At 40.5% G+C, this 19,597-nt stretch overlaps 1 protein-coding gene across 1 annotated transcript; it reads right to left on the reverse strand.

The window, feature by feature from the left end:
- Nucleotides 1–244: 244 nt before the first annotated feature.
- LOC109900122 (ATP-dependent translocase ABCB1-like) lies at nucleotides 245–17,697 on the reverse strand. The gene is given in 24 exon segments (XM_031821143.1): nucleotides 245–314; nucleotides 586–788; nucleotides 996–1,079; nucleotides 1,575–1,652; nucleotides 1,786–1,808; nucleotides 1,811–1,889; nucleotides 2,137–2,295; nucleotides 3,194–3,424; nucleotides 3,691–3,852; nucleotides 4,105–4,275; nucleotides 4,706–4,909; nucleotides 5,451–5,576; nucleotides 5,782–5,892; nucleotides 6,049–6,162; nucleotides 6,326–6,503; nucleotides 6,627–6,751; nucleotides 7,043–7,214; nucleotides 7,369–7,560; nucleotides 7,953–8,046; nucleotides 15,345–15,495; nucleotides 15,685–15,730; nucleotides 15,829–15,946; nucleotides 16,800–16,877; nucleotides 17,567–17,697. Coding segments are annotated over 22 exon segments (2,817 nt in total). The 5' UTR covers nucleotides 16,852–16,877; nucleotides 17,567–17,697; the 3' UTR covers nucleotides 245–314; nucleotides 586–641.
- Nucleotides 17,698–19,597: the final 1,900 nt, after the last annotated feature.

Consider the following 19,597-nt stretch of genomic DNA (forward strand, 5'->3'; position numbering starts at 1 on the left):
GTGAGCAATAAGCCAGGACCCAAAGCGGAAGATTGCAGCATTGACCATGTAAGGGATTGCTTGGGCAACGGCAAATGTTAGTCCGTAGATGGGAGCCTTCACCAACCGTTCCTGATGTAATTCAGTTGAAATCTAATCAGTACTTGACTGTAGGTCATAAGGTCAAACAATCCAAAAGCTGAGTCTATAACAAAGTGAATAACTGTACTCTTACTGGTATGGTCTTTCTAGACTGTCCATGAACTGTGAAAGAAGACATCCTCCCGTGTCAATCCAACAACTGTCTTGAAGTTTTCAACGGTCTCTGTAGATATCTACCAAAGATGAATAAAGATTTATTGACGTTTTATTTGAACACATGGTATCACACACTGATATAGCCCACTGTCTCAAAGTGCCTTGTAATTAGGGTTGCATAATAGCAGTAACCTTCCTGAAATTCCCTGGTTATCCAGATATCCTGTTCTAAAGTTTCCCTGATTTTCTGCTTATTCCCTCCTGATTCCGGAAAACCTAGAACTGGGATTACTAGAGAATTTTGGAAACATTTGCAAACCCCAATTGCAATAGAAAGTTGATGTTAACCTTCCCAGACTGCTCCAGGGCACCCTGGTCTTTGGAGGCGTGGCCTGCCATGGCCCTCATCTGAATGAAGTTGGCTCCAATGAGGAAGGGCACACAGGCGAGGATAGGAGGGTGAGCTGCCAGCTGTGGATGAAGGCCACCACAATGGCGATGGTGAGAGCACAGACTGTGTTGGTGGCCAGACCCAACCTAGACCCAGTCGCCTGGTGGTGAGGAGAGAGAGGAAACAAGTAGGTTCCATCCATTATCAGACATTGCAACTCTAAAGAACGCAACTGTAAATGTACAGCATATGTACAGGTAGACATTTTAAAGATTTGTACAGTAGAATGAGTCTGAATTGACATGGACTTGATGTGATAGATTTGGATCGGTATCCTCAATGTGTAAATCAGAGCATTGTGCTTTACCCCTTTAACCAGAGATGCATCGGTGGCCAATCTGGTGGTTAAAACTCCCACTGCATTGTTGTTGTCATCAAACCATCCAATCTCCTGTAAGGAATGCATTTTAGCAAGGTTCTGAGGCAGAACACTGCAAAGTGGCAGTTCAGAATCTTAATTTTAGCAAGGTTCTGAGGCAGAACACTGCAAAGTGGCAGTTCAGAATCGCAATTTTAGCAAGGGTTCTGAGGCAGACACTGCAAAGTGGCAGTTCAGAATCTTAATTTTAGCAAGGTTCTGAGGCAGAACACTGCAAAGTGGCAGTTCAGAATCTTAATTTTAGCAAGGTTCTGAGGCAGAACACTGAAAAGTGGCAGTTCAGAATCTTAATTTTAGCAAGGTTCTGAGGCAGAACACTGCGAAGTGGCAGTCAGAATCGCATTTTAGCAAGGTTCTGAGGCAAAACATCACAAAGTGGCATTTCAGCATCGTCCTTTTGCTGGTATTATCAATACAGTAAAGTAAATTAGCAATGACTAGTCAGTCTTTTTAAATGTATGTACAATTGCTGAAGTATATATGTTCCCGCATGACAGTTCATCCTACCTGTCTCATCATGGCATGGAATACCTGCCTCCTCAGCCTCATGGTAAGAAGCTCTCCTGACTTTCCAAACATGTAACCCTGAAACATAGAACACACAGCAGAAATGTACCCAACCAGACATACCCACAACATATTAAAGGTTTGAGATAGTGCACTGTATAGGGCATAGGTTGCCATTTTGGACACAGTTTAGATCTATAAATTAGAAAACCTTTAAGAAGTAGGTGACAAAGCCACTCCTCCGATGAGAAGGAAGAGCAGGGAAAACATCATGGTTTTCTGTCGTTTGACTTCCGGGTCAACCTCGGAAAACACCTAGAGAAGGTCACGGGGTGGAGAGAACCCCCCAAAATAGATAACAACAGAAAATGAAAAGGCTGCTTTGGAAAATAAGACCCAAAACGCTCCAACCAACGACCATCAAATAAATGATGTGGAAAAATTAGACCACCTCGTTTTAATCAAACTCAATGAAGACACCTAGGAAATGTGAATGGTCTCTGCAGTATTTAACAATGCTTCATATTATGAACACAAGGAGGTGGTCTTGTGAAACACTTACCCCAATGATCTTGGCGAAGATGATGGCGACACAGGGATAAACGGCTCCCCCCACCAAGCTAGACAGGGTTCCTACCAACATGTACGGCCACTCGGGCTTGTTCAAGGCCAGGATTCTGGTGAAGGGGATGTCTGGAGCTTCATCTGGTTTATTTTCCTTCTGTCATCAAACATTGTCATCAATGACAAAACTAAATGACCAAGGACCAACATGATGTAACAGATCTTATTTCTGATGACAATGAACTATCACTATATACAGTAGGGTGGCAGGTTCGAATCCCCGAGCCGACTAGGTGAAAAATCTGTCGATATGCCTTTGAGCAAGGCACTTAAACCTAATTGCTTCTGTAAGTCGCTCAAGGTAAGAGCTTCTGCTAAATAACTCAAATGTAAATGAATGCAACCATACATTATAAACCTTTCATTATATACACCATACATTATAAACCATACATTATATACACCATACATTATATTCACCATACATTATATTCACCATACATTATATTCACCATACATTATAAACCATTCATTATATATATACACCATTCATTACATATATACACCATTCATTACATATATACACCATTCATATATACCATTCATATATACCATTCATATACACCATTCATTCATTACATATATACACCATTCATATATACCATTCATATATACCATTCATATACACCATTCATTACATATATACACCATTCATATATACCATTCATATATACCATTCATTACATATATACACCATTCATTACATATATACACCATTCATTACATATATATACCATTCATATATACCATTCATATATACCATTCATTATATATATACACCATTCATTACATATATACACCATTCATATATACCATTCATATATACCATTCATATACACCATTCATTACATATATACACCATTCATATATACCATTCATATATACCATTCATTATATAATAGGTATGATGATAGTTTAGCAATAGCACTATAACAAAGCCATGTTCCTATATAACACATAAAGGACGTCATAAAGGATTATCTATGTAATAGTACCTTCTTGTCCTTCTTGGACTTCTTAGATTTCCTCCTGGTTGGTTTCATTTCCACACGGCCGCTGCTGATTGAGTTCTTTTCAAAGCCGCCATTTTCTATTCCTTCCTCGTTTCCCACTTCCAGCTCATCCATGTCAGATGAGTCATATAGGACCGAATCCAGATCCTCATATTTAGGAGGGTTGTCCTCTTCCACAGGGTCCTCTTCATCTTCCTCTGGCTTCCCTTGACTCTGAACAGACAAGGTGTGATAGTGGATTTGAACATGTTACACACAGAGCCTGTTTATTACTGATCATTATTCATATAGAAACAGGCTTGATAAGGTATATTGCTCTGATACTGATGATATACGTCTCTAAATATGACTCTGATCAACATGATTTAGACGTTGGCTGATTCTACTGTTGAGGCAGAGTTGGGGCCCTGGTGGTCAAAAGCAGTGCACTATAAAGGGAATAGGGTGCCATTTGGGATGCAGTGAGCGTGATACAGTACCTGCTGCATGACCAGAGAGTAGTAAACCCCCTTCTTGGCCATGAGTTCCCTGTGTGTTCCCTGCTCCACCACCTCTCCGTTGCTGAAGCCAGCGATCACGTCAGCTGTTCTGATGGTGGACAGGCGGTGGGCGATCACTATTGTGGTGCGGCCCGCTCTGGCCTATGGGAATGGGAGGAGACAATATTGCCATCATTTGTTCCAAATAATTTTTTTCATTACGTCTTCATTTTCGCTGAGATGGATTCCAACAGGATCTCATGGATTCACTCTGATTCTTGACGTTTGTCAACTGCTGCAAACGTGAACTTGCAAGGCTGCAGTCAAACAAATTGAATCAGGCTATTAGGTTGCGCAAAAGCAGGTTTGCGAACAACCTTAACCATTGGTCTGGTCCTCAGGGAGGGTACTGACCTTATCCAGAGCGGCCTGAACGACCGACTCACTCTGGGTGTCCAGGGCGGAGGTGGCCTCGTCCAGCAGGAGGATCTTCGGGTTTTTGACCAGGGCCCGGGCGATAGCTATCCTCTGCTTCTGTCCTCCACTGAGCTGGGCTCCCCGCTCCCCCACCATGGTGTTCAGCTTCTGTTAACGCCACATGAAATGGGATGGAGATGAAATAATCTTGTCCATTTGGATAACATCATCACTATTAGTCCATTTGGATAACATCATCACTATTAGTCCATTTGGATAACATCATCACTATTAGTCCATTTGGATAACATCATCACTATTAGTCCATTTGGATAACATCATCACTATTAGTCCATTTGGATAACATCATCACTATTAGTCCATTTGGATAACATCACTATTAGGCCATTTCCTTACACTGTATACAATTTCAAAACAAATTTAAAAAAACATTTCATATCCCACACAGTCGCCATAGAAACAACATCTGCTGTCCTACTCACTTCAAATCATTTGTACACCATAGATCATGTAATGTATAATACATGTGAAACACTGAAGCCATTGTATGTACTCATTTGTCAGTATCCCCACGTACATCGGGGAGTTTGGAGATGAAGTCGTACGCGTTGGCCTCCCTCACGGCCCGTTCGATGTCCTCATCTGTGGCATCCTCTCTGCCATAGCGGATGTTTTCTGCAATGGTTGTTCCGAATAGCACAGGTTCCTGACTGACGATACCCATATTCTCCCTCAGCCACTTCACATTCAGGGTCCGGATGTCCCGACCATCCAGGGTAATCTGTCAACAAACCAGGGTCATATTCATTAGGCATGCAAAAGTATTTTCTATGCTCATACAGGAGTAATAAAGGTGGGAATGTTGTTTATTATTATTGTTGTTATTAATTTCTTATTTTGATTTATCAGGGGGTGCTGCAGCAGCCTCAGCACCCCTACCACCCTCAGCTATGCAAACAAAACCAACCGCGTTTCTGACAAATTATATACCAACATTACACAAGAGGGCACTACAATACTATTTGACTTTTTACTGAACTGAATTCAACACTAAACCTGATAAACCAGAACTTGGGAATGAGTGTACGTGAGTGAATGTTTGTGTGTCCATTACACATGTGTGTGCATGTGAGTCTCTGTATGCACTATGGGTCAGGTGTTTGAACTGTAATGCGCTCGTGTACTGCATACCTCTCCTGAGGTTGGATCATAAAGCATGTGAGTCCTTCACTGGAGGCTGGTGGGTGGAGCTATTGGAGGACGGGCTCATCAAATGCACTTTAAACACACTTTGAATAAACTTTGATCAGATTTGTTCATACCTCTCCTGAGTCTGGATCATAAAAGCGCTGCAGTAGCTGAATGGTGGTGCTCTTCCCACATCCACTGGCTCCAACCAGAGCTATGGTCTTCCCACGAGGCACTGTCAGATTCACTCCTTGAAGAATCTACAGCGACAGGGAACACATCCCACAACGTATTTAACATGTATTTTTACCTGTCATTTTACAATTGTACGGCTTGTCATTTTGTTTTTGCTAATCCAACTGGAAACTGAAAATTCAACTTAGCTTCTTCCTTATTGTGCATTTTTCAAATCATTTGGAGACAGGTTAGTGTCTGGATCTGGTTCGATTCAAATCCACTACTTACTTTGACATCTTTCCTGGAGGGGTAGCTGAAGTGGATGTTCTTGAATTCAATGTCTCCTCTCACACAGTCTGGTTTGTGACCTTCCTTTGAACTGCTGTCTATGGGCCGCGGCTATGACAAACAAATCAACTCATCAACCGCGGCAGTAGGACAAATGTCTAAATTCGACTTGAGTTCTTGAGATCATGTTGTTCTGAGTGAGTTAGAGTGAGTTCATACGAGTCAGTGCTATGGTGATTCAGGCGTTAAACTGAATACTTCCGGTACCTGGTCAATGGTATTGTAGACTTCATAGGCAGCACCCCGGGCTTTGGCGATGGCTTCCAAGTTAGGCGCACCCTGGCCCAAAGAGAACGCCCCAATCATCACTGAGAAGAAGACCTAAAAATAGCAGCAACAAAGAATGTAATGAAGAAAGGAATTATATTAATATCAGACAGAGTAACAGGTGTGAAGACATTGCAGAGGCCTCTTCACAATAAAATGTAAATGCATCTGTTGGAAAATAGTAAATTCTTACTTAAAATCTTCCATAAAAGCTTACTGTAATGGTCTTTCCAATGGTGTAGTTTTCAGGCTCGTCTACAGAGAGCTTGGTCCCGTACCAGAAAGCCAAGGCGTACGTCCCAAATATGACAAACTGGGTGAAGCCCATGGACACGTTAGTGGTGATGGCCTTCTTTATTCCAAAGTTTTTAGCCTCCTCCAAGTTTCTTTCATACCTAAAATATATAGAAGACATGCCTAAATAGGGGAATGTGTCTTGATTTTGGTAGATCATATTAATAATTATGGAAAGATCCACTGTTTTATGCAACACATGAATTAGTTAATAACTGACTAACCTTTCCACAGCTTTCTTCTGTCCATTGAAAGCCACAACTGTCCTGATAGCCACCAGTATCTCTTCAGCTACCGCCCCTGCTTTGGCATAGGCAGACAGCTCCTTACTGGTCAGGGTGGCAAGTATCTGAAATCAAATACAAACATGAATACGGTATCTTACAATGATGATGTAAAAATGTCTTTATAAAAGAAATGTGATTGTGAAAAACTGAGAGGATTGGATAAGTATAAACTAGGGGTGGATTTGGGATTGGGCACAAGAGTAGTGATGCAACCACTGTTTAGTGACACATATGAAAACAATATGGCACCTTATTCCCTATATAGTCTATTACTTTCAAGTAGTGCACTATATAGGAAATAGGGTACCATTTGGGATTAAGCTTTTGTCTTTGCAGATCATTGGTAGTCTTACTTTGGACCAGACGGCAGCTGATCCTGCCAGGAGAGGACTGACGGCCAGGATGACGAGGGTTAGCTTCCAGCCGAAGATGAAACCAATGATGAACCCTGACAAGAAGGTGCAGAAGAACTGCACGAACACACAGATCTTGTCTCCAAGGCCTTCGTTGATTGTGTTGATGTCACTGTAGAAAGTCAAAGTATTCAATTATATATATTATAATAATTGACATTATTGAAACAATCTGTAGTTGCTCAATGTGATCATATAAATACAATATGACATTGTCTTTGATAAAAAAATAAATCCCAATCATTCATCCAATGTATCAAACTCACTCTGTTAACCTGACGTTGAGAACTCCTATCTGGTGTGTATCAAACCAGGACATCTGTTGGTGGAGGATGGCATGGAAGTATTTCTCCCTGATCCGTTTGGTCTGTTTGGTGGCTGTCAACAAGAACAACATCACCTGAAAGGTCCCCAGCAGGAACACAGCACAACCGATCCCAATGAAGTAATAGGCATGTCTGGAAATTCAAATGTATGTATCACACAGTATGTTTTTAAGCAATAAGCAATGGGGGCGTGGGTTATATGGCCTGTTCTTATGCACGATGCAATGCAGAGTGCCTGGATACAGCCCTTAGCCGTGGTATATTGGCCATATACCACAAACCCCAGTGCCTTATTGCTATTATAAACTGGTTACCAATGTAATTAGATAAGTAAAAATACATTTGTCATACCCGTGGTATACGGTCTAATATACCACGGCTGTCGGGCCAATCAGCATTCAGGGCTCGACCCACCCAGTTTATAATCATAAATAAAAGCCACATTGTATTTACATGAGGATATATTTATGATATAATATATTGATAATGTGTGTCTGTTATCTATTGTACTCATTATCACTTGCCGAGTCATTAGAGCCTCTATATCAACTCCAGGAATTTGAATACATCCGTCAGTTGAGTTCAATAAAGCGCTGATCTCCTCCACAGTGAAATTGGCTATGGAGAAATGACAATACCAGTAGTCAATGTTCACAATCTGGCGTGCCTAACATATGATATGTGTAGTATAAAACATAATCCACAAATCACCATTATACATGAAGATATGCCTAAACAATGCAACCCATAATAGAAATAATCACATATGTATCTCACTGTAATGCATGGCCACAAAGGATCCCTGCACTTTATAGCCAATACACAGATGTAAAATCTTAATTTGAGCCAGTTTGCTACAGCAGGAAAATAATCCTGCAGCAACAGGACATGTGGATTATAATGAATGGGCATTGAATGGTGCTGGATTGGATAGCGGCCGTTTTACTAGTTCCTGACCAACTCTGCTGTTTAGTGTGTTTTTTTTTTGCATATCCCCTTGTGTTTGATGCTCTTTTTTGTTACTACATATACATTTTACACATGTTTTACATACATGGCAATTTTTTTTATGATCAAAAAACTATTTACATACCGTCAGGAGTCAATTATTTGAGTACACAATATGACATTTCATAGGAAGGAAGTAGAGTTTATAATACAATATGTTCTATATTATTCTCAGAAAATAAAATGTCGTCCCACCACTCACATTGTAGGTCTGTTGCTTGGTCAAGAGTTGTTGATATCGAATACAGTTTTACATAATACATCCCATGCATCAACTGTATTTGCCCGAGCATTGTTTATCACAGCCACGGATCGCTCAATACAAACATTATCTTGAAAATATGATAACCATGTTTGTGGTGAGAAGATTCCAGGGGTAATCGAAGCACTAAGGATAACTTGTTTTGTTGCTGTTAACCCTGCATAAATGGTTATTTTCTGAACCAGCTGCAGTCATACATGGTACTTTTATACACAGTAATTACACAACAAATATATCTGTTTCTGGATTATACACATTACATTTTGGATAGATACTGGATATGTACTCAGACATCTATATAGTGTTTTCAGTAATAACTATCACTGATCATAAGCGTTTTAATCTCACCCCTCTGCTACTCTCAGTCCAGCCCACCTAAATGTATCTCCGTAAGACCATCCTCTTTTGATTTCCATGTGCCATATATCTTTAGACTGTGCTGTGATGTCTTATATGAATTTTGAACCTTTCTAATGACATAGTATCCAAAGATTGTAAGTTAAAGATGAATATTTTCACAAAAATTATTATAATGTTGTTGAATGATTGACTTTCCAAATCTCCCAACAGTGCAAATAGCCGAGTTAATTTTAGGTAAATGTAATAATTTTTCAGCCATTCCTGAAACTGAGACCAGAAACAAACTCCATTGTGCTGATCTAAACTTTTTTGTACATAATGGTTCCTCCATGGTTTGCTATGACCAAAAAGAGCTTCTGGACATCAGAACAGCAATAACTAATCTCGTATTGGATGAGGATTTCTACTTCAACCAGTTGGCGGTGCAGGACATACTTTTCACCCCGGACCAGACCCTAATCCTCTGCACTCGGAGGAGAAAGTGCAAGACAGGCCGACGTGCGGGCACCCTGACAAAACTACAGTCGTGGCCAAAAGTTTTGAGAATGACAGAAAATTTTAATTTTCACAAAGTCTGTTGCCTCAGTTTGTATGATGGCAATTTGCATATACTCCAGAATGTTATGAAGAGTGATCAGATGAATTGTAATTCATTCCAAAGTCCCTCTTTGCCATGCAAATGAACGGAATACCCAAAAAACATTTCCACTGCATTTTCAGCCCTGCCACAAAAGGACCAGCTGACATCATGTCAGGGATTCAGTGAATCGTTAACACAGGTGTGAGTGTTGACGAGGACAAGGCTGGAGATCTGTTGACTTTGTGAAGCTCTTTTTTTTCTGTCATGCTGATTGAGTTCAAATAACAGACTGGAAGTTCGGTGGGTGGTGCTTGGAATCATTGTTCTTCCTCGGTCAACCATGGTTACCTGCAAGGAAACATTGCCATCATCATTGCCTTGCACAAAAAAGGCTTCACAGGCAAGGATATTGCTGCCAGTAAGATTGCACCTAAAGCAACCATTTATCGGATCATCAAGAATTTCAAGGAGAGCGGTTCAATTGTTGTGAAGAAGGCTTCAGGACGCCCAAGAAAGTCCAGCAAGCACCAGGACTGTCTCCTAAAGTTGATTCAGCTGCGGGATAGGGGCACCACCAGTACAGAGCTTACTCAGGAATAGCAGCAGGCAGGTGTGAGTGCATCTGCACGCACAGTGAGGCAAAGACTTTTGGAGGATGGCCTGGTGTCAAGAAGGGCAGCAAAGAAGCCACTTCTCTCCAGGAAAAACATCAGGGACAGACTGATATTCTGTCAAATGTACAGAGATTGGACTGCTGAGGACTGGGGTAAAGTCACTTTCTCTGAAGAATCCCCTTTCTGATTTTTTGGGGCATCTGGAAAAAAGCTTGTCCGGAGAAGACAATGTGAGCGCTACCATCAGTCCTGTGTCATGCCAACAGTAAAGCATCCTGAGACCATTCATGTGTGGGGTTGCTTCTCAGCCAAGGGAGTGGGCTCACTCACAAATTTACCTAAGAACACAGCCATGAATAAAGAATGGTACCAACACATCCTCCGAGAGCAACTTCTCCCAACCATCCAGGAACAGTTTGGTGACGAACAATACCTTTGTATTGTTCATGCCAGGGCAGATTGCAGAGGTCTTGAAAAAGAAGGGTCAACACTGCAAATGTTGACTCTTTGCATCAACTTCATGTACTTGTCAATAAAAGCCTTTGACACTTATGAAATGCTTGTAATTATACTTCAGTATTCCATAGTAACATCTGACAAAAATATCTAAAGACACTGAAGCAGCAAACTTTGTGAAAATTAACATTTGTGTCATTCTCAAATCTTTTGGCCACGATTGTACATAGATGAATACATAAACTGCCTCTACCCTCTGTTCTGTTAGCGAACGTGCAAGAGAACAAACTGGACAAGCTCTTTTCGAGACTATCCTATCAATGGAACCTGAAGAACTGTAATATCCTATGTTTCTTAGAGTCGTGGCTGAACAAGGACACGGATAATATACATCTAGCTCAGGTAAGATCAAGGGGGAGGTGAGTGTCTCTGTTAACAACAGCTGGTGAGTGATATTAAGGAAGTCTCGAGGTTCTGCTCACCTGACTAAGAATACCTTGTGATAAGCTGTAGACTATACTATTTACCAAGATAGCTGTGGATTTAACACCACAAGCCTAGAAGACGGTGTGTGCCCTCAGACATGGAGGGAGGCAAAGGTAATTCCGCTACCCAAGAATAGAAGAGCACCCTTTAATGGTTAAAACACCTGACAAGGTATTGCAAGGTATTGATGTGTTGAAGATACTGAACTGTTTGTTCAAGCAGTTGGAACACAGTTCGGACACTCATCGGTACAACACAAGTACAACACAAGACATGAACCAGAGGTTTCTTCTCAGTCCCCAGGTCCAGAACAGAGGCTGGGAAACGTACAGTATTAAATAGAGCTGTGACTACATGGAACTCTCTGCCACTCCAGGTAACTCAAGCTAGCAATAAAATCAGTTTAAAAAACAGGTAAAAGAACACCTTGCTGCACAGCCATTTTATATATTTTGTATTGTAATATTAATTGCACTGTTTAGATCTAGATATTGTGTGTATGTACTGATACATAGGCTATGTGTGATGTTTCAAATGTATGCATTTCAGTCCTTGACTAATAATGTGCTGTACTATGTATGATGTTAGTATGTTTCATGTGGACCCCAGGAAGAGTAGCGGATGCTTCTGCAGCGGCTAATGGAGATCCTAATAAATGTCAAATACCAAAACGATGCTGGCACTAAGACCGCAATCAACAAGCTGTATAGGACCATAAGCAAACAAGAAAATGCTCACCCAGAGGCAGCGCTCCTAGTGGATGGTGATTTTAATGCTGGAAAACTGAAATCCTACCAGCATGTCACCTGTGCAACTAGAGGTGAAAAAAACAAAATCACCTTTACTCCACAAAGAAAGATACATACAAAGCTCTCCCTTGCCCTCCATTTCTGCAAATATGACCATAACACTATACTTCTATGCTCGCTTCGAGGAAAGCAACACTGAACCATGTATGAGATCACCTCCTGTTCCGGATGACTGTGTGATCACACTCTCCGTAGCCAGTCTGAGTAAGACCTGAAGGGCTCTTTTGCTCTCAAAACAGCCTCAATTCATCGGGGCATGGACTCTACAAGGTGTCGACAGCGTTCCACAGGGATGCTGGCCCATGTTGACTCCAATGCTTCCCACAGTTGTGTCAAATTGGCTGGATGTCATTTGGGTGGTGGGCCAATCTTGATACACATGGGATACCAGCAGCGTTTCAGTTCTTGACACAAACCGGTGTGCCTGACACCTACTACCATACCCTGTTCAAAGGCACTTAAATATCTTGTCTTGCCCACTGACTGCTCCCCGAGAGCCAATGACATCGATTAAAGCAGCCCCCCGCACCTCTCTGATTCAGAAGGGTTGGGTTAAATGCAGAAGACAACAGTTGTGCAACTGACTAGAGATCCCCTTTCCCTTTCCTTGGCTGAGATGGGAGAAGCTGCCAGAAGGACAAGAGTCTCTACAGCACTTCACCAATCTAGGCTTTATGGGAGAGTGGCCAGATGGAAGCCACTCCTGAGAAAAAAGAACATGACAGTTGGAGTTTGCAAAAAAAAGGGACATGAAAGACTGAGATCATAAGAGAAAAACATGCACAGCTCATCACCTATTTAACACCATCCCTACCGTGAAGCTTTTAAGTGGCAGGGACTGTGAGACTGGATAGAGGGAACAATAAATAGAGCCAAATCCTTGTTGTGAACATGCTTCAGAGTGTAAATTATCTTAGACTGGGGCAAAGATATTTTTGGGGGTGTACTTTTTACCCCAATTTTGTGATATCCAATTGATAGTTAGTGTAACTCGTTGCAACTCCCGTATGGACTCGGGAGAGGCGAAGGTCAAGAGCCATGCATCCTTCAAAATACAACCCTGCAAGCCGCACTGCTTCTTGACACACTGCTTCCTTAACCCGGAAGCCAGCCACACCAATGTGTCAGAGGAAACACTGTACAATTAGCGACACGAGTCAGCGTGCATGCGCCCAGCCCGCCACAAGGAGTCACTAGAGCACAATGGGACAAGGACATCCTGGCCGGCCAAACCCTCTCCTAACCCGGACAACGCTGGGCCAATTGGGCGCCACCTCATGGGTCTCCTGGTATCGAACCCGGGTCTGTAGTGACGCATCTATTTTTATTTTTATTAGATTTATTTCACCTTTATTTAACCAGGTAGGCTAGTTGAGAACAAGTTCTCATTTGCAACTGCGACCTGGCCAAGATAAAGCATAGCAGTGTGAACAGACAACACAGAGTTACACATGGAGTAAACAATTAACAAGTCAATAACACAGTAGAAAAAAAAGGGGGAGTCTATATACAATGTGTGCAAAAGGCATGAGGTAGGCGAATGATTACAATTTTGCAGATTAACACTGGAGTGATAAATGATCAGATGGTCATGTACAGGTAGAGATATTGGTGTGCAAAAGAGCAGAAAAGTAAATAAATAAAAACAGTATGGGGATGAGGTAGGTGAAAATGGGTGGGCTTATTTACCAATAGACTATGTACAGATGCAGCGATCGGTTAGCTGCTCAGATAGCTGATGTTTGAAGTTGGTGAGGGAGATAAGTCTCCAACTTCAGCGATTTTTGCAATTCGTTCCAGTCACAGTCCTATCATGGCAATGCAGTGCCTTAGACCACTGTGTCACTCGGGGGGCTGGGGCAAAGATTTACATTCAAACAGGACAATGATTGCTGACAGAACCAGGAAGTGCTGGAGTCAGTCAACATTCTCAGTGGGGAGGGGTGAAGTATATACAGTAAACATTCACAAGGTGGGATACACTAGCAGGGGGGACAGGGTGAAGTATATACACAAAACATTCACAAAGTGGGATACTCTGGCAGTGGGGACAGGGTGAAGTATAAACAGTAAACATTCGCTGCGTTGTTGGGAAGGACCCGCTCTATTTTTGGCTGGCGTTATGGCAGGGCTAGTGTCAAACTCACTTTCATTTGCAATTTCGACCTCTTAAAAACCAGCGCTCTGCTATTGTTAAACTATTGCACAAGGATTGGTCATTTCCCTGTCTTGTTCCAGCTTGCTTGCGCTCAGATGGGAGGGGTGGAAATATTTGAGGTGCGTCCTTAAAAACATGATCAAAGTGCTAATTTCAGGGAGTGCTGGCAGGGATATTTAAGACCAAACAGAAGATGGTTTTACCGATTTATACAGCGGATATCCAGCTGTGACTCACACTGCCCATATGAACATGGAACAAGAGTAATGGGCTTTTGGTGCCTGTATAGGCCTTCATAGTATTTAAAAACATAAAACACTATATTTTCCCCCCATTTCATTTTATTTGATTAAAAACCAAGCATAGCCTCCGATTCTGTCAATGAAGGCTGTTTTCTTTTTGTCCTGCCAAATGCAATCAAGTAGGCTAGTCAAGATTGTAAAAGGGTTGGAAACAAATCTTAATCACCAAAGCTTTATTAAAAGATCAAGTTTGAGAGGAGTAATGATGGTGCCTGTAACTGTATTTAGACATTGCCTATTTAATACAAGTGGTTGTTTAGTTTCAAATGTGATTAGCTCTCTTTTTAGACCTTAGCTTATTGACAACTTTTGGCATGTCCATGCTCAGCCATAATGCAATTTACAGTAGGCCTAGCCCCTATATCAGTGTGAATGCTATGTATTTATGTCCACATTGAAACCATGCAATTACTTAGAACAATGAAGACTGGAAACAAGTTCAAGTTGACCTATTTAGCAAAGAGAGGATAGGTCTACATTGTGTTATTTAATTTCTGTAAACTGTTTAACACACTATAATAACTTTGGAATTGGAGTTAATTCCAAGGTGATACATAAAAGACCATAAATACACAACTTGAATAAACCATATATTTAGCCATTGAGCACTTTCTGAATGGCCAGTGAGGGGCCAAGCCTGACACACCCACAACTAGTTTAATCGTCAAAACTAAGCCCTTTCTCGCCACCGTCAGCACTGCGCCAATCATGTTTGGTTGTGAAAATAGAAAAATGTTTTCCGACAAACCCCCAACCTAAAGCCCTACCGCCAGCATTTAGATTTACCATTGCATTAGGTTTGTTAAAATAGAGCCCTTGTCCTGCGACAGAGTGATCAAATTAAGATTCTACATCTGTACCTTGTCAAACAGAATATGTACCTGTAAGGTTGAGCTGCTGTCCACTTTGTACAAAGCTGTCGGTCATCTGTCCAAACACAACACACATAAGGGGCAGGGCTATCCCGTGGAGGGCAGCACATAGCAGGCCGATTATCATCAGGAGCACCTCACAACCAGTAGCGTAGCGGAACTGCAACCACAACACACATAACAACCACAGTCAAATGCAGCAGACATTGGAATGACTGGAGAATATGAATCTTGTCATGATCACTTGTAACAAATTATCCCATTTTGACATATACTACAGTGTATGTGCAGATTGCCAAAAGATTAGTGTGTATTTCCTACTATTTCTGAAACCAAAATCAGGACGTACCAACTGGAAAAATCCCACTGCTTTGGCTGGTTCTTTTTTCTTCCTTCTTGAAAATGAAACATAGATTCATGAGCAAACCAAAATATATTTAACAGTAATAGCACACTGTAATAGGAGTAAAGTAGGAATGGCAATGTCGCTTACCCGAGGCCCTTCTTTGGCTTGCGTTCCGTGTCAACGGTTGGCTGCCCCTCTGTCATCCGCTCCTGAGGCTTCTTATCCTCATGGAAGGCCAGGTTGGGGTAGCCTTTTGCAAATACCTCTGAATCAATTACCAATGATCAATTAAACATAGACACCATTTAGAAGACACTCTTTGTCCAGCGCGATTTAAAGCGAGGTTAATTGCCATGCTAAAGGACACATGAACAGATTTATCACCTAGTCAGCTTGGGGATTCAAACCAACGACCTTTCTTTTACTAGTCCATTGCTCTTAACCACTAGGCTACCTGCCATCCAATGATACTGCCTGGTCTCATTGATTAGACATAACATAGTAAATGTACATTCGGGACACTCAAATTAGTATGTTAGCTAATCCTCCCCCTAACACTAAATGTAATCCTTTTAGCTAACCCTTCCACTAACCACAACCCCTTTAGTTACCCTTCCTATAACCATAACTCTAACCTTAACCCTTTAACCTAATTTCAAACTTAACCCTAACCTTAACCCTAAACCTTACACCTAGCCTAGCTAACGCTAGCAAGCTAGCTAAAGTTAGCCACCTAGCTACCTAGCTAGAATTCGTAACATATCATACTTTTAGCAAATTCGGGAACATATTGATATTTTTCTAATTCGCAACATATAATACAAATTGTAATTCCTAACATGTCATACAAAATGGGTGATGGACATCCACAAAGTAATACATACCATACAAAAATTAACATATCATACTAAATTGATTTTACGATTTACATAGAGAATAATATGAAGTGCTCTGAAACCAGGTTGAACGACACCTCTCACTTTGGTGTACTGACTGTACATAATTATTTAATTTCACTTACTGATTATATCAGTCAACCACAACTCCTTCTAATCTACTCTTAACTTGGAATTCTATGCTAATAAATAAGACCTTAAATGATGTGAGACAGACAATACCCTCAGGGATGGTTGGTAGAGAGTCTGGCATGTCCCCATCCTCTCTCCCCATGGTGAATGAACTCAGACGCTGCGTTCCTGGAATTCAGAGAAAGCGATTTTAAACTGTAATTTCAATATAGTAAATATGAGAATATTTGCGGACCCTAAATAAACGAGTTAATGTACATTTTGAAAAGTGAATAATGATTTCTGTACTAAACAATCTGAATGCTATGCTAGGGCGAGTTGAGGTTGGCCTTCATGTATGCATGCATGTTGTAGTACATGTTTTTAAGCTGCTTTGAACTAGACAAACTTGATTTACATACAAGTTAACTTGTGTAACGTCTATAAACTGTGATGTCATTTAGCAAATAATGACAGTAATGTATTTTAATGGAGGGTTCTTCCCGGAACAGGGAGGCCAGGGACGCTGTACAAGGGTAATGCTCATCAACACTTTCTTTTCTTACTGCAGCTCAAATTATTTTATATTTTCAATATTCATTATGAGACCATTAAACTGCAAATATTGGCAAATGTAGTATTATAGTAATAATATCTTTACATTTCTAATACCGTGTTAAGCTACATATCAAAAAGTGCATATTGGCTTTTATATCTTGTGGAACTAAGTTCAACATTTAAAATGAATGAATCACAATAAGAGGGGTTTTGTCAACAACAACAACTAAATTAAAACTATGGAATATATTTTTTTTAAAGCATGTTGTACCAAATATTGTAGTCTACAAACATAATGTGTACAGATGTGGGCTACTTACCTTCAGAGAATCCAGTATGAGCCTTTTAGACAATCCACAAGCTATTCTCTCAACATAATACCACCCTTACTAATTGTCAGATGAATGTAATCATTCTTTTGGGAGCTGGGAGATTTTATATCGCTATACAGGACAGCATCATCATCAGGTGTCAGGTGTCAGGTTACCTCAAGTTCAGGATCCTATTGACATCCCACACGGCTGGGGGAGGCGCTTCATGACACATTATACAATTCATCAGTAATGACACTTCATGTCACTGATGGCATTATTTCATAGACAGGTCATTTGATAATGATTTATTCTGCCTTCGATGTATGTGATAAGTGTATGAACTTTTGAATTGAAGTTATTCTGACAGGTGCACTGTCACACCTCAAAGTCATGTGGTTGGCATCATAGTTATTTTTCTGTGGGTGTGACAAGCAACTTGTATAATGTGTCATAACCTTTGAAATGCATCCAAGTGCTAATCTGAAATGGTCCTCAACTAGGATCCTGAAATCTCAAAGGAAAAGAGAGACACATCGTCATTGTGAGCTTATTATTATAAATGTTGTTATTTATTTCATTAATGAATATTCAGCATACACATGTGTACCATTGTTCTAATGGCATGATGCATTCATTCAAATTATATTTGCCATGGCCTGCCAAGTGAATATTAGGGTAATCAACAACCTGTTTGAATATTCCACTTATTTTTTAACCTTTATTTAATTAGGCAAGTCAGTTAAGAACAAATTATTATTTTCAATGATTGCCTAGGAACAGTGGGTTTATCTGCCTTATTCAGGGGTAGAACAACAGATTCTTAGCTTGTCAGCTCGGGATTTGATCTAGCAACCTTTTGGTTACAAGTTCAACACTCTAACCACTAGGCTACCTGCCTCCCCACCATGTTTAAATATTAGGATGATCAATAACATGTCTTAATATTAGGCTAATCATACCAATGTCCGAATATTATGAGGATCAATACAATGTTTGAATATTAGGATGATCATGTTTGGCCCCACTATGGGTCTTCTTCAGGACTATGGTTGCCCAAAACACTGGCCCCTCAAAGCCAATGGTAATGTCATACTTCATACATTCATCCCATCACATATCAGTAAAAGTGGAATAAATATAATCCTTAAGTGGAATAAGACCACTCTTACCAGCAGATAGTCTCCCATCAGACAATGTTTTTCGTTTTCAGAATAAAACGTATGATTAAATTAGATGCCAACCTAAGAATCCTGTTTCTTGTTATTTTATGTCCAGAATAATATCTGGACCAAGACTTTAATTTAAATGAGCATTGAAATGTTTAATTGTATTAATATTAACAATCTCGACCCAGTGATCAAGTCAGATTAATCAACCTGACATTGATCTGATTTTCCTTACAGATTTTTTCCACTACTTTATTGCGAATCTCAGGAAAATGTCATTACTTTCATGACATGTTAGTGATCGTGCTACTTAAGATAAATGAACTCTCCTAACACCATGTTGTTGAGGAACTACAGTATGATCTGATTTCGGCACTGAGATATACCTGATGTGTAGGTGTGTGTGCACAACCGTGTGCGTGTGTTTGAATAATGCACAGGTCATGGCGAGAATGCAGAAGATGCTATCTACAATGCATGAGATGCTATCTAGAAAAAACAGGTTTGTCTGACTATTTGGAGAACTGTATTGTTCAACATGTATGAACTCTGAACATACTGGCTTGTATAACCATTCATTCCAGATGGAATTAGATAAACTACTACCTTACTGTTTAATCTAGAAAAAGGGTCCAGGCTAACTATGTTCTCAACAACTGTTGGTCCCACTCTAGACAAAATCTATCTGTTAAGGCTTAATTGAAGCCCATGGACAGTAGATGCTGTGTTCATATTGCATTCAAATGCAACATTTGGAAAAGCATAAGAAGTAAAGATCTTTTTATATCACAATGAATGTTTGCATATCAATTGTTTGTGAATCAGTATAGCTTAAAATATGAACATACTGTACTGTGAGAGTCAATAACAT

This window comes from Oncorhynchus kisutch, unplaced genomic scaffold, assembly GCF_002021735.2.
Source record: "Oncorhynchus kisutch isolate 150728-3 unplaced genomic scaffold, Okis_V2 scaffold3880, whole genome shotgun sequence".
NCBI lineage: Eukaryota > Metazoa > Chordata > Actinopteri > Salmoniformes > Salmonidae > Oncorhynchus > Oncorhynchus kisutch.